Source organism: Xiphophorus hellerii, chromosome 18, assembly GCF_003331165.1.
Source record: "Xiphophorus hellerii strain 12219 chromosome 18, Xiphophorus_hellerii-4.1, whole genome shotgun sequence".
Classification (NCBI taxonomy): domain Eukaryota; kingdom Metazoa; phylum Chordata; class Actinopteri; order Cyprinodontiformes; family Poeciliidae; genus Xiphophorus; species Xiphophorus hellerii.
The window spans coordinates 21,549,607-21,576,819 of NC_045689.1; the positions used below are offsets into that span (position 1 = coordinate 21,549,607).

At 39.2% G+C, this 27,213-nt stretch overlaps 2 protein-coding genes across 21 annotated transcripts in view; both read right to left on the reverse strand.

Moving 5' to 3' along the window:
• Positions 1-19,975, reverse strand: part of limk1a (LIM domain kinase 1a) — a 52,683-nt gene extending 32,708 nt beyond the window's left edge. Inside the window, exons 1-2 of one of the 2 annotated variants that reach the window (XM_032545957.1) lie at positions 19,639-19,975; positions 16,603-16,702 (exon numbers count right to left, since the gene is read on the reverse strand). In XM_032545957.1, coding sequence (XP_032401848.1) covers positions 16,603-16,702; positions 19,639-19,696 — 158 coding nt within the window. In that variant the 5' untranslated portion in view covers positions 19,697-19,975. Of the gene's footprint in view, positions 1-7,991; positions 8,134-16,602; positions 16,703-19,638 lie in introns of those variants that run through there. The other variant, XM_032545958.1, reaches the window with a different exon arrangement.
• Positions 19,976-21,101: 1,126 nt separating this feature from the next.
• The window catches only part of elna (elastin a), a 67,142-nt gene continuing 61,030 nt past the window's right edge, over positions 21,102-27,213 (reverse strand). For all 19 annotated transcript variants that reach the window (XM_032545953.1, XM_032545935.1, XM_032545948.1 and 16 more), the window contains 8 exons: positions 26,911-26,955; positions 26,405-26,443; positions 26,173-26,262; positions 25,948-25,986; positions 24,752-24,799; positions 23,375-23,410; positions 22,939-23,016; positions 21,102-22,417 (listed from right to left, as the gene is read on the reverse strand). In XM_032545953.1, coding sequence (XP_032401844.1) covers positions 22,371-22,417; positions 22,939-23,016; positions 23,375-23,410; positions 24,752-24,799; positions 25,948-25,986; positions 26,173-26,262; positions 26,405-26,443; positions 26,911-26,955 — 422 coding nt within the window. In that variant the 3' untranslated portion in view covers positions 21,102-22,370. The remainder of the gene's footprint in view (positions 22,418-22,938; positions 23,017-23,374; positions 23,411-24,751; positions 24,800-25,947; positions 25,987-26,172; positions 26,263-26,404; positions 26,444-26,910; positions 26,956-27,213) is intronic.

The following is a 27,213-nucleotide window of genomic DNA, read 5'->3' on the forward strand; positions in this document are numbered from 1 at the left end:
CTTCACATATATAAACTACTTTGTGTTGACCTATAAAGCAGCTGAAACACATTTAAACAGCGACGGCTCGGTGGGTGTTTTACATTTTGCCAAGCTGCAACACCTTCCTGCAGCAAAATAAAAGCACACATTGATATTTTTGGTTGTAATGTTAAAAATCAGAAAAAATTAAAAGTATAAGAATAATTTGTGAGGCCACTGTAGCTGCTTTTGATCCTTTCTTTAGCCATTCTTTTTTTTCTTTCTTCGCTGACATAAAGCTCTGCTTTAGCGTATTACCCTAAAACCAGCAGCTCAAAATGACTCCACTCAAGGTCTTGGATACTCTGAGCTGCACAGAGGCACACAGTGACCTTGAATCACTCACACACACACACACACGCACACACACGCACGCACATGCTATTCATTTATTAGACAGATCCAGACAGTATCTCCCCAGTGTGGATGCAGAGCTGTGCTGCAGCTCAGCAGATTGTTGCAGAGCTGCAGCGTGTCGGAGCAACCCGGGGGGCAGGGGAGCCTGGAAGTGGGTCAAACCCTCCAGAAGACGTCTGCAGCTACTCAGCTGTCTTTACCCTCAGCCGCTCGATAACTGCAAAGTGCTGCGGAGGCAGAAGTCATACCTGGGTGTGAAGCTGGCACTCACTAAGCCCGGGGGGGATTTTAATGCTCTAAGGTTGAGGTGCCTCATGGAGATTTCTCTCAGATCAAAGCTAACCAGCAGCAGAGTTTCAAAGACATGACTGAATACAGAGGGGCTGGATTCTTGCCTTCGGGATAAGAATCTTCTCTAAAAGGAGAAGCAGAAAACCTGCAAAGCAGAGTTACAACTTAAAGCTTTAACGCCTTTTTAAAAATAGTGGTTGGAGTGTTAATCGTGCGTTTTTGGCCGCTCGGTGTATTTTTGGTTGAATGCGGTCGCCTGTGTGCTGGCACTGACACATGATAAGAGGATTAGCAGAGTGAAAAAGCTTCTTCATGCTCCGATATGCTGAAATACATTTAAACAGCGACAGCTCGGTGGGTTTTTTACATTTTGCTGAGCTGCAACATCTTCCTGCAGCAAAAACAAAAGTTCTGTGAAGAGAAAGTAGAGATTTTGTGAAATGGAGCCCAAGTAAAAGTTTTAAAAAAATATATGGATAATGATATGAAAACTTCAAAGACAAAAAAATAAAACACACAGACTGCTCAGACATAAAAGCAAACTCAACAAGCTTTTCTGGATCCCAGAGGGGACGAAGCAGCCAGTAGCAGAAGGAGCTGAGATTAGGGTAGGAGAGTTAGTAAATCTGAAACCGTCCCCCTCCTGTTAAAATCCCTGATGGAATTAGCTCAACGTGTCGAAGGCGGTAATAAATTCCTCATCCAGGCTGAGAGGAGGCGGCCTTGTCGACAGAAGCCCCCTCCCCGACCTCCAACTGGACCCACAACAATCTGGTTAATGTTCGGCACTGTCACGTTTATTTACACTCCGACTGTAGTCTGTCAGGTCCGGTTTCCAGACCTGAGATAACTCTGAGTGGGTGATGAGAGGAACAACATGGTGGGGAAGAAAAGACGGGGGAAACAGAGCGTTTTAGTGCGGTGTGTGTGAGCCAAAAGCTGTCCACAATTCACCACATCTATTTAATCTGTCCTGGAAATTACACATCAAGTATCCACAGTTTTCCTTTGTCGTTAAACAGTAAAGGGGGCGTATGTTAATACTAAGGACTAAAATATTAAAAATAATGACCGTATTGCAGTTTTTACCATATTTGAAAACGGCATAAAAAGCATTGTTGATTTTTTGTTTAGTTTAAACTGCGAGAGACAACGAGAGAAAACTTTCAGCAGATAACAGGAAGGCACATGGGAATACAGCAAAGTAGCTCAATTTTATACCTGTAAGCTTTATTTACTTTCCTTCATAGAAACCACTGGATTTGGAAATGCTGAAAAACATTTTTTTTCCTCGTTAAGGTAAGAAACTATCTTCTCCAAAAGGAAACTCAGAGACTGAAGTTGAATGCTAACCAAAACTAGCTCCCAAAATGTCAACTCTAATAATTTTTAATGACTGCTCTCTAACTCCACAGCTGATATAAATTACTGACTAATTATGTTATGAAGGATAGAAAATATTTCTAATGTTCTTTTTGATTTATTTTGTAGTTCTTAATGAGAAATCAAACTTGGCTAAACATAACAAGCATTTCTAGGCTGACAATACAATACGACTGTATTTCAAAGTGAAAACCTTTATGGATCAGAAATGAATACCACCCTGTTATAACTGGAGCAGATACTGGTTCCACTATCAAATGAATCCCGTTTTAACTGTGTAATCTCCAATCAAAAAAATATCTATAGGAAAAACTGTAATCTGTATATTCAAATACATATTTAACAAGGTTTTGCAAATCAACTTTCATATTCAGCTCATGACAAGTTTTATTTCAGAGTTAAAAACTCATTGAAAAAAATTAAAATGATCATCTGGATGCATGAAAAATAATGCTCTCCCTGATGTACTGCTTTATGCGATTACATAAAATGTTCAGTGTGTTAATTAAACACAGTCATACTGTAAAATGCATATAATAGTGAGAGCGTTTCCATTTGCGTCTCTTTTAACAAGGACGTTTTATCGATTTATCCTGTGAAAGGGTCAATACCAGACATGATTACTCTGTTCCAGCTGATATAAATAAACTGTGTGAACAACTGAGTGGAGGTAAATCATCTGTCCCACATAAAAGCAACCCGGCCCAGTTCGCCTTTTTTATCCCACAGGCAAACTTGTGAATTTTTTCCTTCACATTAGTTTTACTTTCAAAACAGCATTTGAGGATCCTCTGAGAAGACTACTACTGCCTGCAATTCATAAATCATGATTTCAGGGTTTATATTTGAGGCTTATGAAAAACAAATCACACTACTGGCAAAGTTAGTTTGCTTAGAGCCCCTGTTTCTGTTTTCACAGCTATTTCTACCTGATTTCTTTCTTTAACAACAAATGTTAAAGAAATTCACCACGGTTATTGCAACAAAATAACAACAAAATTCAATGTCAGTCATGGTTCTAGCATTGAACATCGAGATAAAGATGCATCCAATCAAACTCCCCTTATCTTTTCTTTTATAGCACATTGTATCTGTTCAGAGGATGCCAGGAATTGCTGGTATTTTTAGCATGAGGGTCATCAGGTCCATTTTCAGTCCCGATGCAAAGATTCAAACTTTGACTGATTTGAATCTGGATGTTTGAGCTAAAAGTTCAACCCTAACAAAATATGAATACGGTTATTTTATAAAATGTAAATTTTATTAAACGGTGTAATAAAACGTAAATACAGCTGACGCCAAAGCCATCCATATTGTCGGCAGATTCAGGTTGATAATGTGTTAACTGAACCAGGGCGTTTTCATTGGATAGGAAATAAGAGGAATGTCTCAAAAAATAAAATAATTTAAGAACATTTTTAAAACAAACACTTTTATTTACATTTTATAAAAATCTAATCATCTTCAAACTTGGAAGACCTTCATGTTTTCACCCAATTCTTTAGCTCTCTCCACATGTTCTGAATCAGGACTCAGTCAAAATTACCGTTTTGGTGAAATAAAGTGATTATTTCAAACATAAGGTATGAATAAAACGGTTCAGGTGCCTTTATAATCTGTTAACTACAAACGCACCTGAACATATGGACGATACTTGAAGCAGTAAAGTTGTCATGTTGCTGACAGCGTACCCGTCCTCTGATGGTTTATCCGGCAGAAAAACACACCAAGTCAGAGCTCAAATCATCCCAGACTGGTCACCAGTTTGATCTCCACAGTCACCAGATCTCTATATAACAGAGAACCTTTGGCGGGTGGTGGAATGACAGATGTGGATTGTGAATTTTCCACCTAAAACTGTTTGATGGACCAAAAGTTTAAAAAAAATCTTGTTGAATTCAAGTGAAAAATAATTTCAGCACCTCTGAAGGGAAAATCTGATATGATCCAAAGTGTACGTCATAAAGTGGCAGAGATATGGGTGTTTTGGTATTTTGTCTGGATCTGATTGGTAGCTATAAAACCGAGATCAGAACATTTCATTCAATAGCTTAAAGCAACACAAAGCATGAAGATAGCCAACTGTGTCTGACGTAACCGTGACTGTGAAACTAAACGCCTCGCAACAAGAAAAACAGTTTGGTCCGACTCCCACACACACCAACCACACTCGCTGACCATCATCCTCTTCTGGTCAGCATTTATAATGTGTGACTGTGTGTGTAGATTTAAAGCCACAGGCCACTGAATGGCGCAGAAGGTGAGGCGGCTACAGGAAGCAGAAGGGCTCAAAAGGAAACGGTGCTAAGCGTAGAGCCGAAAGATTTACGAGGAGCCAAACCTGTCCGCCTAAGACACACACCCACAGACGTACACACACACTGCTCTTCATGAAATATTAAATGTGCCTTCGTCTCCTTCACGTTCAGGACGTCCATCTTCCATATCTCTGCCAAGGCAGCAGAAATGCTCCGAGTGGATACGATCAATAAGCCGATACTCCGATCTGCTCCATTAAAAACAGGAAAGAACACACCCACACACACACACACACACACCCACACACACACACACCCACGCACACACACACACACACACACACACCCACCCACACAAGGGGTGAAAGTCAACCACAGGAAATGTCAGCCTGCCGGGGGGTTCGATGCCAGTCAGATGAGACATGAACAGACAGGGATTTCTGGTCTAGAGCCAAACTCTGTCCACTGATGAAATGAAGGAAAAACCTCCAAACCGTCTCAGGTCAACCTTTCCACCTGTGATCCAGGTGCTTAATCACCATCATCATCAGCCAAACCGATTAGCCTCTGATGACAGCTATACCAGAGTTAAACGGGTTTGATTTAGTAAGCTTTCACTAATTACCGTTCCCTGCAGACACATTCAATTCCCACACTCCCCCCCACTTCATCAACCCCTCATCTTCCCCTCCGCCTCCTTCGCCATGGTAACCCTGGATGCCACGGTGATGATGTCAGCCTCAAACACATAAAAACACTCGACATTACCTCATCTCCTTCTGATAAGCCTCACTCTCTGTCTAATGGGCGGCTTCAGTCTCATTCAGGAAGTACCACAGCCAATCAGACTTCATTCTGATGTCCTAACCTTAAACTCAGCAGCATTTACTCTGACGTCTGTCTAACATCTTTCAGTTTTGAACGCAGCGGCGACGGGCCGTGCATTTAAAAAACGGCCCGCCTCATTCGACAGACCGTCTCTTTATCCGAGTGCCTGTTCTTTATTCAAGCAGCAAACAGGAGTCCTAGCAGCCGGCGAGTGAAAGAAGAGCACGCCGGCACTTTTCTTTGTGCCTGCTAAGCTTCCCCGGCCGCCAGCACGGTCAGTCTGGGACTCGCTCTCTCCTTCCAGAGCGGATGAATAATAAAAGGTCTTTGGGAGCCACAATGAGTGTTGTTTCAGCTCCAGGCGGGGATTCAGGCAGAAAGACGACAAAAACAAATCTGTTTACTGACTTGTATTGTTTTGGTTTTTAATGCACTCTTTTATGTTTTCAACTAAAGTTTTAATTTTACAACTGAGCAGGTGTGAGACTCTCAACATGTTGTATTTTTAGTTGCTGCATAAAACTCAACTTTAAGACAATCATGTCTCAGATGTAACTCTTGGTTATTGCAAGACGTTCAGATAGATTTAACCGGATTTAACCTGACAGTAACACCTTGGTGGTAGAGCCAAACTTAGCCGACCAATCAGACACTAGAGATAACACCGCGTGCTTTTAAACCGTTCATGAAGTGAAACTCAGCATGAATGATTAAGGTCAAAAGTGACAAAGGTACAAAAAATAAAATAAATAAATAAATTAGCTCTTTAATCTTTTATTTTGAAGTCACATTGAGGATTTAGGAGTCTAGACTCTCTATCAGGTCACAGTGAAACAAAAATGTAATTTTCATAGTGTGATTAAAGTGTAGAGCTGAGAGCTGAAGGTTAAAGCTGACTCAAAGGCAATTAATCAAAAATATTCCACCAAAGAGGAAGGGCGTCTCCTCCTCTCAGAGAACAGCATCGACTTGAATGAACTCAAGGTGATGGAGGAGGATCAGAGTTTAATCCATCCATAATGTCTGAAATCGAGAAATAAAAGTGACAAAATTTACAGAAACAATTAAATGGGACCTCAGCAAAATTCAAATGTTTTAGAAAATCCCAAATTTAAATTAGTTTTGTTCTGAAGTATTGTAATCTCACTCTGGACTTATTACTGAATTTCTCTAACAGTGACTGTCCAGAGGAATCTCAGCTCCTCCTCCGGCGTCGATGAGAAAGAGGCCTCTGTGTCACATCCTATTTACTCCCCATAAAGAAGAAAACCCTAAGTTTCAAATGAATAGTTCCTAGAGGATAAAATAAATCTTCCAGATGATTTTAGAAGAATGACTGCCACAAGTGACTTTCTGAAAACATTTATTTCTGAACATTTTTCTCCACCGATTAAATCTACTCTAACTAAAAGGTGGATTTTTCTATTTTTATGCGTGACTTTAAGCTGCATTAAAAAAGATTCATGTCTGGAGATTTCATGCATCAACAGCAGGGATTAAATAAAAGTGGAGGAAACTTTGCAATTCAGAAAAGGAAAATTAAAGGAAATAATGTACTGTGAGATAAAACAGGAAAAATTCAGCAGATTGCTCTTTTTCAGTGAAAATATTCCCTTTAGGCAGAAAATACATTTATTAAAAAATATTTATTTGTGTTCTTAGAGCAAAATGAGCAGAAAATGTGAAAGGAAATAAATAAAAATGAAGTAATACTATTGAGCTTATTTTACTAAGATCATTTCAAACATCGATGTTTAACTTTCACAGCCGGTTCTGCAGCCGAGGTTGTATTTTTGTGTTGTGGTTTTAGCTTTGATTCTCATTTCCAGGTTCTGTGCTCCAAAACTTTCTGAAAATAAAATGTCACACAAAAGTTTTGTTGTCTTATTATTTTTTGGCAAACATCTCATGAATTGGACAGGATAAAAAAACAAAAAAACAACAAGTTTCCTCCCTGACAATCTGAGTTATCATGATGACGCAAAAAGATCCGAAACCGTCTGGTAAAGGCGAATCGGCTCGCACACAATGACAGAGATGAAACGACCATGAGATGCGAGTCACATGTTTTAACAACGGGCTTTTATTCAATGTTGCACTGAAAAAAATCAAATAAAATAGGGAAGCCAAAACTAATTTGGGGTTTTTGCATCCCGAGTTAAAGAAGTGTGACGGAGGCGGGGGTTCGATGTGTGTTCTGGGTTTTGGGGAAGTAAGACGAAGCACAGAGAGAAATGAGCAAATCTCAGCCACTACACGCTTCTGGAAAAGTCTAAAATAATGATGAAAAAAAAAAAACCCCAAAACGATTCCGTTCAATTAAATTTGGTCAGTTTCAAATTATAACAGAAAGTGAAAAGCACGTATTTTCAGCTTTTCTATAAAAGTTAATCAAACTTCTTCAGGTGCAAACTCTTGGTTAGAGAAAGAAATAGAAAACTTTTCCATGTTTAGTTTGGTTAATATGAAATATATGTTAAATTTAAGGAAAAGCCAGAAACTAACAATGTAATGTTTGTCAACGCTCATCTTACCTGTGACTGTAAGCTGACATCTCAATCTGGCATTTTAACACCTTTAAGGCTAAAATAAGAGCAAAATTTCTCTTATTTTAGAGCAAAAGCTTAAAATTTATGAAGCTTTTGCAGCATCTACAAGCTGTTGGATCAAAATAACCAACTGTGTACAAACAGGATATTTTAGGGCAGATTTGTTTATTTAACAGCTAAAGTTAAAGTCTCAAAGTTTGATAGAAACTTTGAGACTGAAAACGTGAACCAGATCAGCCCAAGTTGAGTTTAAGTTCAACCTTCGGGTTAAAAGTCAACAAACACACAGAGACTTGGTGCTTACAGGATCGGCTGCCTCCCTCCGCGCCGGCTCTCTGCTGACGCGCCGCTCCTGGGAGCGAAGCTCTTGTTTTGACAGTTTGAAGACAGACTCATGTCAGCGGCTCTGATGTTCAGCTATTGCAGCCTGGCTGTCAGAAGCGTCAGTGTCCCCGTCTCTCTCCTTGCGCCCCGTCCCTCCCTTCCTCTACTTCCTCTCTCAGTGCAGTTAAATCGAAAGAGAACGGGGGAGAGGGAAGGTCATGTTTTTTTGTTTTTTTAAATCTGCCGTTTCCCATCCTCTGACCCTGTGACGGTTCAGGATTCACCCGCTGAAGCTCACCTCGTCTCCTTCCTAATCGCGTTGAGGGCTCGGCCCATTTCCTGGACGTGTCAATTTGTTCTGGCAGCACAAATCAAATTTGCCAGCTCTCCGTCATCTGTTAAAGCCTCACACCTCTCCCTGGATAATCAGACATGGCAGCCTCCTTGCAGGGGAGCGAGGCTTTCTGAAAGATGAGGGGAAGTGAGGCAGCAGATGGTGAAGTGTCACCTTAATGAAATCTCAGCAGCCACAAATAGGAAATATGACTTCAACTGGTGTTGAGCTGAGACGCAAAAGCATTGATGGTGCTTTTATTTCTTTATGCTTTTTCACTTTCCAATCAAAAGTTCAATGTCTTACCATGCATAATTGTAAGCAATCGAAGGAGTCTGATCCATTTGTCTTTGTACAATGGCTAAAGCTCAGTCAGACTGGAAGGAGGGAATCTGTGAACATCGGTTTTCAAGCCACAGATTCCAAATTGGTTTCAGGTCTAGACTTTGACTAGTCCAATCTAGGAGAAGAATAAGCTTTGATCGAAGCCATTCCTCTGTAGTTCTGAAAGAACAGCTGGTTAATTACACACAGCTGAACTTTGTTTCCTAAATATGTGATTCTGAATGCAATTAGCAATTTTTTAAGACTTCAAAAATCAAATGTAAGATTTGAGACGTATGCTTTTTTGTGTGTTTTTTGGATTCAAAACTTAAAACTTGCATTAAAAACTTGCAAAAATGTTTTTTTGATGTTTTTGGATATTAATGCAAGCCAGGGCATATATATTATAGTCTTTTTAAGAAAACAGTAAATTGCTATCAGCCCGTAGAGGCCTAATTGGTGCATCTCTACTTGAAGACGTTTGAAGTTTTTAAGGAAGATATGTGAACAGCAGTTTCCCTGTCCAGCATCACAGACAGGATCTGAGATTTTAAAATATGAAGCAAAGATATTAAATATCAGTATCAGTACATATTTATTTATATTTCAGTTTCTGAATTTTCTGTTTAGAAACCAAGTTGCTGAACACAAACTTGCCTTTGTTTTTGTTGCTGCTGTCATTATTTAACATATTACAGGCTTTGTAATATGTTAAATATTACAAAAGGCAGCATCAAGATGAATCTTTTAACTCAACACATCATTCATCACGTGATTCGTCTCCTTCAGACTCTGTTGCCAGGCAGAGTTTTCCTGCAGATGCTGAGTCACTGCAGCTCTTTATGTTGCCTGTCAGAAAATCCAACTTCAGAGCATCACTAAGACTCGTTTCCCCCCCGAGAAGCGAACACATCTGCACGCTTTTCATCTGCAAAACAAACATGCTGCACCGCATAGGACAGCAGATCTGGTGTCAGTCTGTCCTTGAGGACAAACCAGCCTTGTCCAAACATTTACTAGAAGAGCTCACACTGAGTACTTACAATGAATGTGGGAGAAAAGACTGTTATTTAAAGTGCAAAGTAAGCAGCAGACTGTGGGGTGATGAACAGGGTAGCAACTACAGCAGGTGTAGTTTTATAGTTGGAGAAGATGGAGGGCTGCAGAGTGCTGCAGGGACACTGCAGCATTTACAAAAAAAAGCCTCATTTCCTGATGCACATTTCTGATGCTTTTTACGAGAAGAAGGATGCAAACCAGAATAGGTTTTAATATTTTTCTGGTTAATGATTTATGTTGCAATATTCATCAGAATAACTTTAAAAAAACATAATGAATAAGTTGCATTAGAGGTTTTTCATCTCTAATAGTCAGTGGGATAAAAGACATACATGTTTTACAGTAATGTTTCAAACTGTCTTATAAAATATTCGTCAGGCGTTTCTTCAACTTAATCTCCTGGAAAACATCTTAAAGGTGAAGAAAAGATCCCACAACCTAAATTCCCTAAACTGTAAAAATTATAGTTTTTTATGGGGTTTGTCAAAGACGAAGAAGGTAAATTAGCTCTGTTGATGTTAGAAGAAGCTCTTTAAGCTGCAGCACAAACAATACATAATAATCCTGCCAGAAAACACGAGTAGATGACATTACACTGTGAGATGCTGTGATGGAAGCAGAGCCCAACGGAGAAAGATTATTATGACTAAACCAGGTTAGTTTGTCGTCGTCTGACTCGACAGTGGAGGCCAGCAAATTTTCTTCTAATTCTCCAAATTGTTTTTCTCGGTTTTAGAGGAACAGCAGCTGAGACGGTTCTGAACTGTATGGTTATCGTGAAGGAATCGAGTGAAAAGGTGCGATAGGAAGAAACACAACTTCCCTGGTTGCCATGCCTCAAACAATGACATTATGTTGTAAAACAGCAGATCTTTGTTAATCTAGAGATTCACTTATTGTCAGGATTTCTAACGACTCAAAAATCCAAAAACTTGAACCACTATTTTTGTGACCTTTGACATAATTTGCATTCAGACTGAATCTTTTTTCTGGTCACGTTCCTCACTCAGATCCACTTATGCTCATCTCTCATACAGTTTCTGTCCCAGCGGCCGGCTTCACTGTCAACAAGAGTCTGAGACGGAACCACAACAAAGCAGAAATACATTACAACCAATAGCTTTCACTTACTGATGGAAGAAGACTTTCTTCAGGCTGGTCACAAGGAGATGCATCTCAACTATAACAGTTTGTTTTGGTGGATTGGAAAAAGAAAACCCTTTGAAATATGCAACAGAAAGCAGAAAAAAAGGAAAATATTTAGCAGCGGGAGCTCGGCTCCATTTTCCCATGAAGCCTGACCAACACTGAGGCTATTTTAAGAGGAACGTTTTCTATTTTTCCACCCAGGGGGACGGTTCTCTGCACAGCCTCCGGGTACTTACAACCACCCCCATCTCTAATCTCGCTTTCTTTTTCTCTTAACTCAAATATTCTAGAATCTAAAAAGCATAACTGCCAATAAATTTACCTGAACCTGCCGTCTTTCCAGCATCCAGTCATGCGATGCTTACAGAAATATCTTTAGTTTTTCCAGAGAAGGGAACTTTCCTCTCCGCTCTGTCACAGCATGCCACACAAAGAGGCCAAAGCTTCAGTCTGATATCCGACACCTCAAAAGAGAGATGCTGTACGGAGCTGGAAAAAGTTTCTCACTGACGCTACAATTACAAAGAAATGCAAAGAAGTGTGTTTACTTTCCAACTTAAATATTCAAATGAAAGCTTGTGGGAATGTTTTGCATGAATGCATAGAGACGAGCACCAAGCCATCATCCACATGGGTCTGGATGTGCCACACACACACGGAGTACAAAGCCTTTAAAGACTCTGACCTCTGCACGGATGCCCTCCTCAGGTTTCAGGTTTCCCATTCAGACTTCCGCTGGGAGGAAATCATTAATGGCACATCGAGCTGCCAGTTTTCCACCCGGCGGCAGCAGCCACCACGCCGATGATCAATCGGCTCAGATGAGCACGGTTAAACCGGCACAGACATGCACAAGGCATTAAGCGAATCAATGAAAAGCAGCATGGGAGACAGGAAGCGTGGCGAGGAGGTCAGGAAGCTGCTGCAGCTCTACTGGAACATCTAGTGGTAGATGACAATAACATCGAAAACAGGAAAAGGTTTAAGTTAAACTCAGGGCCCCAGATCCTACGATTACAACACTGAGAACAAGTTTTCTGTGCCAACATGAGTTTTCAGCTGCTCTTGTTCAGGTTTCTCTGCTGTTTAAACACTTCTACAAGTTTTACACAACATTTCCGGGTCAAACATGCACAATCATAAAAAACTGGATATTCAGTCTAGAAGCTGCAGGCTGCATTATTTCCAATTACCACAGAGATTTCAGACTCAGCAGATTATAATCTCTGAATCTGATCCAACCTTCATGTTGATCAATGACCAAAAGACTCCTGTAGCTAAAAAAAAAAAAAAAGACTGAATAGAAATTTTAGGAAAATTACCAGTTTTGTTACAAGATATTTTACCTTAGATTTATTTGAGAAATGCATGATCTCTATCACTGTTTTCAAAACTTACCAAATAACTTGAAGATAAATAACAAATCTTTGAACGTTAAGATCACATTTTGCTGTGCAAAAACTTTTTAAAATGCCTGAACTTTTAGTAACTTCAAAATGTTCCACTTAAATGTGATCATGCAAGTGTAGGACTTCCAGACAGATGGTGGCGCCAAAACACAAAGATGGATAAAAAAAAAAAAAGAACAGTGAGGAGAGATGAGCCGTTTTCTCAGCAACAAAAATAATTTCTCTCTCAGGAAGAACAAGCGTACAAAAGCTGCATTGATATTCTGGCCAGAAACTTTCACTCATTCTTATTGGTTCTTTTCTTCTTCTGTGCAGACGTATAAATCAGTGCATTATATCAATTCTGAAAATAGTTTTACTAAGATATGCAAATTCCTACAACGTCCCAACAGCTTCTAGAAGTAGCTGTTATAGTATTTTTTAAGCTGCAGATGCGTACTTTGCTACAAACAAGAATGCTATGTCATTGCACTTTGCGCAATAAAATATGTATTTATTTCCTTATTTAAAAAAGGAATTAAATTATTTTTTTTCATCTTTTAATGTATTTATATTGCATAAAAAAAGGCTTATGTGGTTAAATGAAAAATCTGCAGAATGTGTCAATTTTTTTATGTGATTATTGATTAACCCTTAATTGTTAGCCCCAAAATAAACACTGAAAACTAATTTTATCCCAGAGGTTTTCGTTCATTTTGTTTTGCTGCGTGGCGGAAAGCACTGAGGCTCTGAGGCAAGTGAAAAATGGCACACATTAACAAAAAGATGTTGTGCAGATTTCACAAACACGTGGATATGAATAAAAAGAAGCATGGTGATTGTGTGGAAAGTGAAATCTACAATCTGTTGGATAAAGTATGAGATTTACTCTCTGCAGGCCTGTAGTGACAACATGACCAAGAGACAAACTCCACCTCTGCATCGTCTCGTTGATGGTAAAATTAAGTATATAAAAGAAATGCACAAATATATTAAGCTCGGGGTTTCAATGAGGCTTCCAGCACTTGAGCTTCAACTCTTTGGTTTGTGACTAAAATCAACTTCCATCATCGTTATGACGTTCGGGGGAATTTCTATTAAAACTGATCACATGTGTCAAACTCGAGGCCCGCGGGCCAAATCCTGCCCATCACAGCTTTTTATGTGGCCCTCTAGATTCTAGACTAAACACTTGGCGAGCTTAAATATTATGTGATCAAATAAAACAATGCAGGTTTTATCTGTTTACTGCCAAATTATTTAAATCAGTCCCTCCAGTTTTTTGAAAATTATTGTGGAAATTCACACAACATCAACAAATCCTAGCACCTTTTATTGCCCTGGGAGTTTATTGCAGATTTTTCTCAAACATTGTCAAAAACTTTCTTACTTGTACTGAACAGCTGCCTCAGCCTTAATTGATGTCTATAATAACGATCTATACAGCTAGTGATGAAAAGTCGCATCCACTGTAGCAAATAAGCACAAATATCTCCAAATTAGTACCACGAAAACTTTGATTTTATTTTTAAAAAAATAAAATAAAATCACAAAAAGTATCACAAAATCCTGGAGGGACTGAAGAGACGTTCAGTAATATTATTTAATTTGAAGAACTCACTGATATTTTAACAGTTTAACAGGTTTTATCAATACATTCTGGCACAACTGGCCCTTTGGATCTTGATTTGGCCCAAAACAGAAATGAGTTTGACACCCCTGGTTTAGACGGAGGGAACTCAAACAAGTCGGCGTTAACGACTTGTTTGAACAAGTCCTAACATAGTCAGGACTTGTTCAAACATCGCGTCAGTTTCCTGTGTGAAGGTGAAGGCCTGCTGCTGCTGATGTGATGGCGGATCGTTAGTGTGACTGACGGGAGCAGCAACGCAACATTCCTACAAGCTGCACCGAGGCAAACAAGCTTAAGTCTGATCTTATAGGTAAATAGTTATTTTCTTCTTTTTTTTAGATAATTATATTTTAAAAAATTATTATGTTTTATTCAACAATTTTTTAAAAAATATATTAATCTGGTATGGCACTCGTGGTTAGAATAGCAAAGCATTGTTAATTACATATATTAAGTTTTTTGACTTTACACTTTAATACTATCTCAGATTAGGGGCAATAGATGATAAAATAAAGTTACTAAAACTTCAGAAATTCAACATGGAAAGCTGATGTTCTGTCTCTGAAGAAGCGCTCATGCCATCCATCAGTACCTTTTAAGTAAATTTACCTAAAACAAAGAAGAACAGGAATACAAATGAAACAGAATGTAATAAAAAAAAAAGTCTCATTGCAGGAGTAAGTAGGTTGTTGCTGGCATGTCACCAGGGCAACAGGAGCCGCCTGAGTTTAAACCAGGCAGAAGCTGCTGATATCGTCTCAGACATCCAAGCTAGACCTGTTCTCAGTGCAGCATGCAAGTCAAAACATGTTCAACGTTCGTCAGGAAGATGAGGCTGGTACAGCGATACGCCGTTAACGAGACAGTTGCAGGTATTTCTGCAGACCAACTAGAAAACAAGCAGTCAAGATCATTCTGTAGGGTTTCAGCTGCAGTAAGACCACCTGAGACTTTATGTTGACCGTAAACTGGCAGCGTTTACCTAAACACTGAGAAATTAAAGAGACATGGCTGAGTGAGCTGAAAAGCCATTATCAGGTTGGACACATTTGCATATTCATCGTTTATGAAGAAAAGGTGCCGAGTTGGAACGAAAGGCTTAAAGGCACAAAGGGATTACAGTCTAGGAAAAAAAATTTAATCTATAGCTTTGAGGCATGACGAGATATTAATTGAGCTGTGCGTTTTATTTTTGATCTTCATTTAACAGTCTTCTGGAGGGGGTGCAAATAAATACACAACAAGACACACACCTCAGATGTAAACTTTGACCTATGTAGCTGCAGCTCACCAATAGACAGCCTGATGACGAAGCAAATTCAAGAATGAAGAAGTTCAAATCTCATTAAGTTATTCTGACCAAATGATTATTCAAAGGCAGGACAGTGTAAGTCATAATCATTGCATTTTGTTTCACAAATTTAAATGCAAATATTGATTAATATTTCAAAATTTGAACGTGAATCCAGAGTTTTACTCACTAACATCATTAAATGCTTGAGATTTAAGGAGGGAAATTACAAATGTAAGGTTAATCTTTATTTGACCAGACCTCACTGCCCCAGAAAGCTTCCCATCCGATCCAAGGAAGGAGTCCATCGCCCAGTTCTACGAGTTTTTTAAAAATTCATTTATGTTACGGCCAGTGGCCTTTGTACGTTTTCTTTTTCTCTTCCGTATCTGTATATCTGCAGCTTTCCAACCAAATTGACTCCACTGGGAAGTGGATGCAGCCCTCATCCTCCTGTGCCACTCCCTGAGGCCTACAGCAGAGCTGATTGGATCACCAATCGTCAGCTCCACCAATCTGTGATGACGCCTCCTTTTTTAAACCCAAGACTTCCTGGGAGAAGGCACAGCTGATTCTTTGCTGAGATACTGTAGCTTGCTGCTTTGTTGGGTGTTTGACTGCTCTGAATAGCTTTGTCTTTCTGTGAGCTTTTGTAAACTTTGATAGCTTTTGTCCCTGTGTGGGTTTTGTATCTCTACTAGAGATTTGTAGTTTGTTTAACCTTGTTTAACCTGGACAAAAGGTGCAGCTTTACTTTAAGATCTTTGGTTTACACCTCTGATTGTTTTGTGGATTTTGTTTTATTTAGTACGTTTGGTTGTAAGCCCCTACCTTTTGATTATTGTTGATTTTTACCCTTTTATTTTATTGAACCCAAACAATAAACCCCAAACTGTTAAAAATGTAACATCTAGGTTTCTTTAATGTTACTTCTCCTTCTGAGGAGCTGCTACATTTGGTATTTCTATTGAATTACATAAAATCCATGGGCAGCAAACAAAGGGAAGGAGGAGTAAACAATCACAACGCCTCTCTGATTAATTAGCTGTCAGACTTTTATAATAACCTGATAAATATGTTGTAGCTTCAGTCTCTCAGGCTTATTCAGCAAGGAGACTTTGTCCTTTGGTCCAGGATAGAAATAAGTGAAAACTGTGGTTCAGTCACTGTTTAGCTTTTAGTGCTAACTAGTGAAAGAGGATTTCCTATTACGGCCAAATAGTAAACAGAGTTAATAATAGGTCATTATTTGGCTGGATGTGTAAATAAATACACACTTATACCCAAGGATATTTGATCTGTTAATCCGAAACATGATTTATGTGTTGTTGTTTTTTTCCCCAAACGGTTGCATGCGACCACAACACTGGTCAACATTTCTGTGTCGGCAGCGAAGTGGGGTCAGTTTTCTACCTGAAGCAGATGGTGTGCCAGTCGGCGTTGAGGGCCTGGAGGTACTGCTCATCGTAGATCCTCTCTTTGCATCCCGCGCACTCCGGCAAACTTCCTCCAGCTGCAAAGACACGTGGGAAAACAGGATCAAACCCACACGGATGTGAGGCTTTATTTGGGCCTCAGCAGATCCAACAACGTTCTGATTGTGTCCGTGTTTGCACGAGACTCTTTATCTGGCTTTCCATGCAAACTTACCCAGCTGGTTTATGATTCACCTGAAGAAGAAACTGAACACACAACAAGCATCACTGCTCTGACATCACTTCTGGTTCAGCTGTACGAACACAGCAGCCAGGCTTCTGGTGCCAGTCTGACTTCTGGGTAAACTGGTAATAAGCTGGTGATAAGCTGGTGACGGTGTACTTATATTTAGAGTTAGAACCTGGAATAACGTGCTGATGTTTCAGTTTCTTTAATATTTAAGCTTTCAGTTGCAACAAAAATATACAAGATAAATAATTAAAGTTGCTGTGAACCTTCAGCGAAGCTTTAGGAAAAATTCCCTTCAGTTTTTCTTTCTAAAGGTTACTTCAGAAACGTTGTAGAAACCAATCAAGAGCTTCTCAGAAGGTTAGAGTTTAAAATCTGGACCTTTAGAGAAGATAAATCTCTAAAGGTCTATAAAGTAAGTTTGTGATTCTACAAACTTACTTTCAGGGGAACCTTGAAAGTTTTCTTACGTTTCCTTACAGGAAAGTTGCCTTTAACCTTGATGCAACACTTTTTAAAGGTGTTGTTTACATTACATCTGGAAAATAATAGCAAACATTTCTAACGGTTTCTAAAAGACTGCACTGTCAGCTTTGCATTTCTCCTTCAGGGAACCCTTTAGGAATGGTCCAAAAAGGTTCTTTAAAAGATTTGATTTTGAAAGTTATGGTTTAACATTTGGGGAACATTTAGAGAAGATTCCCTGGCAGCTCCACAAAGATCACACAGTTGCATAATGTTTCAGTGAACCTGTAGGATCCTCTGAAGGTTACATTCTGAAACTTGTAGAAAGCCTTGACTAAACATGAAACTTTCTATAAGGTTGCATGTTGAGAATTGTAGGAAACCACTAGTTAGTATTTGCTTTGCATTCTTGAAACTAACCTCGAGAGAACCTGTAGGGAATATTTCATAAGGTTTTATAAAGCTAGTTGTCTTTGTTTCTATGCTCCAATGAAAATTTCTGAAATTATCCAATAAACCTCTCTGAAAAAATGAAAGGTGTTGGTATCTTCAAGCTATCTTTTGGTGAACGTCCCTCAATATGTGCCATTGGTTACATTGTGAAAGCTTTTATTTATTTTCCCTTCAGTGACTTTCCCACTAATTAGTCTTTAGATGACGTCCTGCAAGTCAGAGGGAAGTTAATCTTTATCGAACCTTTATGGAACGTCATAAAAGTTCTGGTTAGACTTCAGGAAACTAATGCAGAACATTTCTGGGTGATTTCTTAAAGGTTACACTGCGACTGTAGAAACCATCAGGCGCGTTTTAGGTGAGGATTTCTTGAGTTTACATTGTGAAAGTTGCTGTTACCTCCCAGGAGACTTCGGGGAAGCAACTTTCGGGAACAATTTAGGGAGTGGTTCTTGAATGTTACAATCAGAAAGTTCTGGAAAACCTCTACAAAGAAATTTCTGCTGGTTCTCATAAGGTTTTATGTTCAACGTTGAGGCAAACTTTTAGAAAACCTTTAGTGAAAGTTCCCTGAAGATTCCAGTAAAAAAAAAGCATTTTCACAGAGAACGATTTAACAAGTTACTCAACAGCAGACAAGGTACTAAAATGTTTCCAACCAAAAGTTTCTTCATCAGTCATCACCCGTCTAACAAACCATTTTGCATCCAAGTTCTCCATTTGTTTTAAGAACTTTGCTTCCTTTTATTTTTGGCAGATCACAACAGCTAATGGGATTAAGTAGCATTAATGTGGTCGCTCATGTATTATTAAAGACCCGAGATCTTAAGGTTACACAACAGTTTTCCTCAAAGTTGGCAATCTGCACAACGCAAAGCAGCATGTGCAAACATTAACCTGACCTCAGTGTTAAGAGCGGCCTGCAAAGGGCTTTTCACTGCTCCATTCCTTCTCACTAATGAGAAAAATGTTTGGTCTCAGGAAGAAAAAACCCATTTGGATGAGTTAATATGGGAGGCATCATTAGAGGAGACATTGGCTGCAGCTAAAGATGGGAGACTTTGGAAGACATCCGTTTCTTTGACAAATGAAGGAAAGAGGAGCTTAGAATCAACTAATATCAATAATGGAGCCTCAGGTTTACTACACTCACTGGTTTCTGAAGTTGAATGTCTAAGAGTCATTCTTTCTTTCCTGTATTTCTCAAGACCAGATAGTAAAAGCAAACAGACACACCCTCATCCTCCCACACACAGCATGAGCTGTACAGGTGAAGCTCTGGTAACTCATGTCTTGCAGAATCATTGCAATGCAAATGTAAACATCATGCAAAGTCTGTGTTGCTCTATTCGTAGAACATGAGAGGACAGGACTAACACAGTCTGATACAAGAGGGACAGATGAAAAATCTACAACACAACCAAAATAAAAAGCTAATATTAAGCCCTACATTTCTGTGAGATTATGTTCTTTTTTTTACCCACCCAAATGGTAATAAGTACTTAGAAAAGCATTTGTTTGTTTCATTTAGACCCAAGAGTCTTGTCTTTTCCCCGGTTTGTTGTTCTTCTCTCAATCTGATCATAAACAGTCCTGTTTTTTACTGGTTGCACATGCAGAGTGAGCTTGGTGCGAGTCTCTCTGGTGCACACAAACATGACGGATGCATCAACTCGAGGAAAACATGGCTTCAGAATCAGCGTCAACATGCTCAAACAACCTCCCTTTGGATGAAACGCCGCCACATCCATATCTGATCAGTGGATGTCAAACACAGCAACAGAACTGCGCCTTTATCGCCCCTCTGCCTGCAGCGTCCTCTGCCTTTTAAACGCCCTCACCCCACAGCAGCCAGCTCCTCCTCACCTTCCTCCTCTCCCATGCGTTCGTCCTTCCAGGTGCAGCAAAGCAGCATCAACCTCATTCACTTTCCTCTGGTCTCCTCCGGAGAACCTCTGGTCGACAGAGAACCGGTAACCGACGTCCCCCAGCGGCCCCACCGCAGCGCGCTCCCCCCGGTGCTGGTGTTTGGCTGTGCCTCGGTCGATCCCCGCAGCTGCAGCGGCCCACGCTGCTTCCTCCTGCCCGCTGCTGTTCGCTCGGTTCTCCGGCGATTCATTCAACAGATCCGCCGACCAATGGAGTGGCAGAGCCGGGGAGAGGAAAATATAGAGGCTGGCCAACCGGGAACACGCCCCAGTTAATGAATTCAGGATTTGTTTCCCATTCGGAGGGAGGGAGACGAAGAAGAGAGGAATCTAGATATGGCAAGTCGTTGTAACATATAATCTAACCACTGTGTAGGATACAAAAACAGCTGCAAAAACACAACTAAAACTGTAATCAGCCTTCAATATCTCACCCGAGGGAGATAAAAATGAGGCTTCATTATCTGTTTGCAAAAAGAAAAAAATGACTGCAACACTACTGCAACATTAAATTACTTATAATCATAACCCGTTGATCCAATGGGAAGAAAACATGGAGGACAAGTGTGTTTCTCTTCAAAATATTTTTATATGACATTTTCCCACGATCTCCAGTTGTAGCAGTTTTTAAAATAGAGATAACTGTGCTTTTCTGACATTTGTTTATCTTTTCTTTTTATTTGAGGACATTTGAAAGAAATAGTCATGTCATTATAGACAGCCAGTTGTACAACTACAGTGTGAACATTGTAGAGTTCCACAGGAACCCTGCTGCAGAGTCAGCTTCTTCTGCAGGATGTGAATCCTGGGTCAGAGCTGTCCCTGGAGAGCCTCAGGAAACAGCAGCGTGGCTTTATCATCTCCATCTAGGACACTAACTACAGGATTTACATAGTGCCTTGCAAAACTATTCATATCCTTCAACTTTTTGATATAATTAGCTGGCTTCTGGAGCTATGATGTTTGATTTGGGGTATTAGAATAAAAGGAGACGAATATAAACATTATTTTCCATTCATGCAATAAGTAAAGGTCCCAAAAATTCAGTTTAGGTTTGTGGTTGTGCTATGATAAAATGTAAAAAAAAGTTACATTTTACATGCCACGATGATGTCTTGACTTTGTAAACCTCCGATATATAAGACAAAAATAAATAAATCTGACATATTCTCTCATTATTGTGGCATTTACAAAGAGAAATTTTTTTGCTAATCCTAACTGACCTAAAATAAACTTCAGACGTTGAGAAAAGAAGGTGAATGTGTTTTTATTCAATGTATGTAAACTCTTGGTTTCAACTAAATACTGCTGCAAAACAATTTTATTAGAAAAATTAGGAACAGCTAAGATGGATCAACTGAGTTGTTCTGATGTTTAATGAATGAAGCAAACAAACAAATAGAAAACAACTTCTTTAAACACATTTATTTTGTTATCTGTTAAAGAAAAGACATTGCCAGGATGTCTAGGATCGAGTCGCATGTGTCGTGGAGATCATAAAAAAAAGTGCAAAACCACACCATTCCTCCTTCTGACAACAGTTTTAAATAAAGATGAAGAGCGTCCCACGTCACATCTGACATGGTCCAACCCGGCGAGGCTCAAAGACAGTTCTCACGCAGCCCCGAGTGGAAGAAACTGAAGCCAGCTAACATCAAAATTAGTCAAAAAATACAGTACATAGTTACACACGGAGAGATGCGGTCACATTGGCAACAGCACTCAGAAACCTTTGGTCAGTAAAGCCTGATAAAAGCAGCTCAAGTAAATAATCAAGAGGATTTTTATGCCTCACATAAATGCACATCCTCCCCCATTAAACAAAGCCTGTAATAATTAGTAACAGAGGATAAATGCAAAAAGATTGTTCTTGTTTTATGCTTTCCTGATAACAATACAGCTATGAGTCCAAACACTTATAACAGGTAAAATAAAATAATAATGAATGAGACTACACACCCAACATTCAACCACACATAAAGTTCATGTCAGCCTGACATCTACGTCTGGCCGGCTGCTTTTCTCTCCCTGTAAAGCATTAAAAGACGTTTCAATTGCGTTCATCTCTCTGTTCTTCAAAGATCAGAAAGTGCTGAGAAGACTTCACTGCACAGCAACAAGAATCAGCAAAATCTCAGAGCAGATGGGTTGGCCCAAGCAAGCTCCTGCCGCTTTACACTCAGCACGGCTAAAAATAGCAGCGGAGGAAGAGCGGGGAGCAGATTGGACAGATCTGATCAGTGTTTGGGCGAGCTTTGACCAAACCAACCCTCCCCGAGAGGCGGCGAGTTCTGCTCAGACGGGCGAGACACGTCCACTTGTCTTAGGGGTTAAAACACAAAGGTCAGCCTGATCATCACAATAAAAACACACACTCACTGAAGACACGAAGCATTTCTAACTCCTGTGACGGGGTACAAAGAGTCAAAGCTGATTAACTGGAACACATACATGATAATCAAAAGGCACTATCTATAACATATGTTCACAACAAAACGTGTACAAAATTCTGGGTCGGTGGGTTTGTAGAAAAACAGACATTGAAGTCAAGTAAGCAACAACAAACATCTATACAGGTTGTCTAATCGGGCTTTGTTTGCATATAAAATGTACATTCTAGATCATGCAGTAGCACCATGGTGTCTTGAGGTCACTGGATCTGGAGATCCTCTACTTCCTCCTCCCACAGTATTTACCCTGGCATCCTGCAGCGCCACCTACAGAGAACACCGCAGTAAGCTGGGTTATTAATTCATTACCCAGGAGTGGCTTCGACAATAATCGATCATGTTAACGTTGCAGTTTTTCTGTGTGTTCTTATTGCCTTGAAATAATCACATTTGCAAAATGGAAAAAGCAGAAAAATCCAACCTATAATGTGAAAATAAATACCGCATTAAGAAATCATGAAGATCAACATGATCAGTCTTTTTATATAGCTCACTGCCATGCTCTCTTGTTTTTCCCATTTGTAGGAGGAACAAAGAAAAAGTCTTGGATTACTAACTAAAACCTTGCAGACACTCCAATCAGCTTACAAAGTCTAAGTATAGACCCCCAAAAACGCTACAATTATTTATATTAATCATTACTATGAACTCAAATGAAAAGTTGGATTTTTCTTAATTTCTGTGTGAGATTTGGCTGCGGCAACAACAAACCTTTCTATTTTCAAGGCTTTTAAAAACATTTTGCAAGAGGTTTTAATAATTGCGGAGGTTTAAAGACTGTAATTCACCTCTGTAGAAGCCTCCGCCTCCTCCGCCTCCTCCGCCGCCAAGGAAGCCCTGCAGCGCACCATACTTTGCTGCCTTGGCTGCAAAATGACAAAAGAAACAAATAACATTGCTTTATTATAGCTATGCTACTTTCTATGCTAAATTAATGGATGTGTTAGTATTATATTATAAACCAGATGTTTGCTCCATGCTGCTTTCACTCCTTTAGTTTTATAAAGCTCTGCATTTGTCATGTAAGAAATCTTGGCAACAAATTCATTGACACATACATTGGATAAATGTCATCGTCTCTAAGCTGTTTATCTGAATTAGGATTTGAGCTGAGAAAAATAAAGATCATCATGCATCCACCATGCACACCCCGTTTCAAATGGACACCTTCATAAGGAAGTGTAATTAAGTGTGCAGAAAGGTGATGATGTTGGTCTTTGGTACCTTGTTGTGGGGTCAGTGAGGCTGGCGCATATTGACCTAAACAACATCAAAAACACAGAAAATATGAGACATCTTAGTGTCATAGCCTTAACCTATCCAGTCTATGAGTATTCCCAATTACTCAAATAACTGAACCAATCAGAAACATGGTTATGTCAGAAGCTCCTCTGCAATCGGCATGCTGATGTGAGTCATCGCAGACAGAGGGTTCACAACGTGTAGCATGAGAAAATTAATGCTTTTATTGGCTTATTGCTACAACATCTGAGTAGCACTTATATAAATTTAATATCAGTAGATTATATTTGTGGTATGAGTCATGAGTTGCAAGACTCATGACACCAAATTTTGCAGTGTCCAAACATTTTGTGGTTCCCTCGCTTAGATTATATTTAGAAATATGTGCTCAGATCTGTGAACATTAACCTCAATCATTATTTACTTAAAGTAGGACAGCGAGAGAGAACTTGCTCCATAAAACGCAACTATGAAAACATCTTGCAGTTAAAAGTGTCATTTATTTTTGTTTCTAAAGTAATTTAGTTCTTTATGAACATAAGACACAAATAAACCATCCTGTGGGTTTCGAATAGGATAACCTTTATGAATCCAAAACAGCTCAAATTTAAATTAAAATTGAGGCACGAAAAGCAAATAATTTCATTAACATCACACAGTCACAAGATTAAATGTCTTTTTATTTTACATTATATTATGGAGCTGAACTACATAATACAGCAGACTTCAACAATGTGTCTCACATGGACAGGTCAAACTATAAATCTGGAAAATCTGGAATAGGAATTAGTAAAAATTTCAAGAAACATAGAGGGAGAGAAATAAATCGAATCTTATTAACATAAATAAATCGAATCTTATTAACATAACCCCTAGTAAATTTTTTAAACTTGTGGTTTCTTCTTCCTTTGTTAAATGAGTGAAATATTAATTTACTGAAAAAAAGCACAATTTTCAGAAGCTTATGGCTTCATCCCTGTTTTAGCCTTTATTCTAAATAAATTATTTATAAATATGAATGATGCAATGATGCAATAACTTGTCCTTTTTTTATTCAAATTTCATGAAAAGTGGCTGATCAGCATTAATCCACCTGATCCAGAAACAGACATGAAAAATTAAAGCTACATCTGCTCTATAATATATGTCTGCCTGAATGCAGCTTCAGACCGCAATACTGAACACAAACCCTTGTTTTCATGTGTTGTCTGTCTCAGTATTCAGCTAATTACAAAATTATCTCTGCTTATTTATGGCACAACAAATCAGTCGTTTCTATCAAAAATACAAATGTACAGCATGTTACATAACGTTCGTTTATAAGCAAAAAGAAAATATAACAAGAAGGCAGATAAGTACCTGGGGCGTATTGCTGAGGGTATCCTCCACCATAACCAGGAACCACACCTGTAGATTTAAAAAGCAGTTACTGGCAGCATTGTGTTCAACCAGATAACAAAATAAATAAATACATAGATTTAGTAAATTAAAACAGCAACAATCAGTTCAGAGAAATACTAGCAGAATACAGCACAGCTTGACCTCATTTTCTTTATTTACTCAATTTGAAAAATGTCTCTCCTACTTAAGTTGGGCAGCTTCCTAATTTTTTATTTTTATTTTTTTTTCGCACCATCTGCAGCACAGCCAAACAGGCCTTTGACCTCTGGGAGAGAGATTAGCGACGTATCTATTTGTGATGAGCTTGTACACAGTCTGTGCTGCTGGCTGCTGCTGTGTGATTACACTCATTCATCACGCGTGGAGAAACAACAGGACCGACACACTGCCTTTCAGAAGAATATAATATAATATAATATAAACCTTTGCATGTTTTGTCACATTAAACTCACAAACTGGAATGTATTTCATTGGGTTTTTATGTGATAAAGTAACGATTGATTGTGACGTGGAAGGAGGAAGAATACATTGTTCCCAAATTTCTTTTACAAGCTAAACTTTAGGTTTATGGCATTCATTGGATTTCATCTCATTTTACTGATACTGCGAAATAAAAGCCAGCACAACCAATTAAAAGTGAGTGAAACAGTTTACCAAAACTGCCAACAAGTCAAGATAAGGCCTCCCTCCTAAACTGGCAGACCGAGCAAAGAGGGAACCAATCAGAGACGACTATTAGTCACGTTCGCCACAAAAGCTGTTATGGCAGAGTGGCGAGAAGAGAGTAATTGTTAAAAGAAACCAAGAAGAAAACCTGCTAGGTGCAATAAAAAACATTCACCTTCCAGTCCGACAAACCCCTACACATACAGTCTGAACTGCAACGGCATGGATTAGATTTAGACCAAGGTCATTTCAAAGACTTGCAGCTGCAGTTGGATTAAAATGTGGTTTGATAAAGTATTGAGTCAGGTACAGAATATTTTGAAAAGCACGCATATTGTTTCCACCTGTTGGTCTGCCACATTATTCCAAAAATATGAAATTAAAACATTTAAGGAAAATAAATATTTTTCAGGTCTCTGGAAAGCATCTCCAGTATATAACAGCAAATTGAAGAAGCTGCATCACTTAACAGAGTAAACATTGTGTACCTGTTTGAACTCCTCCTGGTCCAACTCCTGATTGAAGACCTGATGAACAGAAACGACACTGAAAAACTGTACACCACTTTACAACTCTCCCCCACATTTAAAAATCAACCTCAACATACTTTAGTGACATAAAAGTGACATTTCAACACATACCCTGTAAAGCAAAAAGTTTAGCATTTCTTTTTTCTTTAACCCTGCACCTGAGTGTTAATTATTATTTTTTACCATATTTAGCAGCTTTTGCAGCAGCAGAGTATTGTCCACCTCCTGGTGCGACTGGTGCTCCTCCAGGTCCCAGTCCCGTCCCAGCACCACCTGCAACTCCAGGTTCAGGCAGATTTAGAGGGTTGGACTCTTTAATTTAACATGTGCAACTGGATAAAATGAAAAAAATTGTTTATCTGTTCCTGTATTTACAGTTTTAAAGTAAGATAGAGCAACATAATGTGACTCTCACCTGGCTGATAAACTCCTCCTCCTCCAAGGTTACCATAACCTGATCAAATATAGCACAAAAGAGCAACTGCTAGACTATTCTTGTTACCAAAACATTTCATTTTTATAGATATTATTTTGTTTCTTCTTTCTGGCAAGACGACACAGTGCATTTCAGGTCGTATAAGAATTCCTCATTCCTCAAAATAGATGTGAGCTTTTTTCTGGGAAGGGCTCCACCACAGCTTGTTTTCTTGGAAAAAAAAAAACAAAACCTAACTGCGATGTTATCTTCAGTATTACCAACAATCACCAGTCTGCTCCATTTGCAAACTCCTAATGGTGCAGGAACCCTCCTGGGATTTCTGTATTTGGTGGAGCTGGATTCTGCAGACTTTTTAAGGTAAATAACTGGTAAATAACTCTTCTTGTGTTGGGATTATACGAGCAAAAATATTTCTTTGTAGTTTAGAGGGGAACCAGGATAAATTAGGGATTGCTGTGACAGAGTGAAAGCTGGTATTTTACCTGGTTTGGGTGGTTTGACTCCACCACCAGCTCCCGCCTGTCCAACTGCAGAGGGGGGAAGAAAGACAGGGGTCAGCAGAGACGAGAAATTACTGTTTCATAAGCTATCAAAGACACAAACAATACAGAAGGACAAGAAAAGCTGTAAATACTTTCTGCTCTGAAACACCATCAAAGCAGTTCCTCATTCGTCACTTATCAGGGTTTTGGCCGATTTCCTGCACAGGAAATGTGATGTGATGGCACGTCCTGACCAACTGTCACTCTGAGCGCTGGGCCGGACGATTGTGTTGTCAGGGGAAA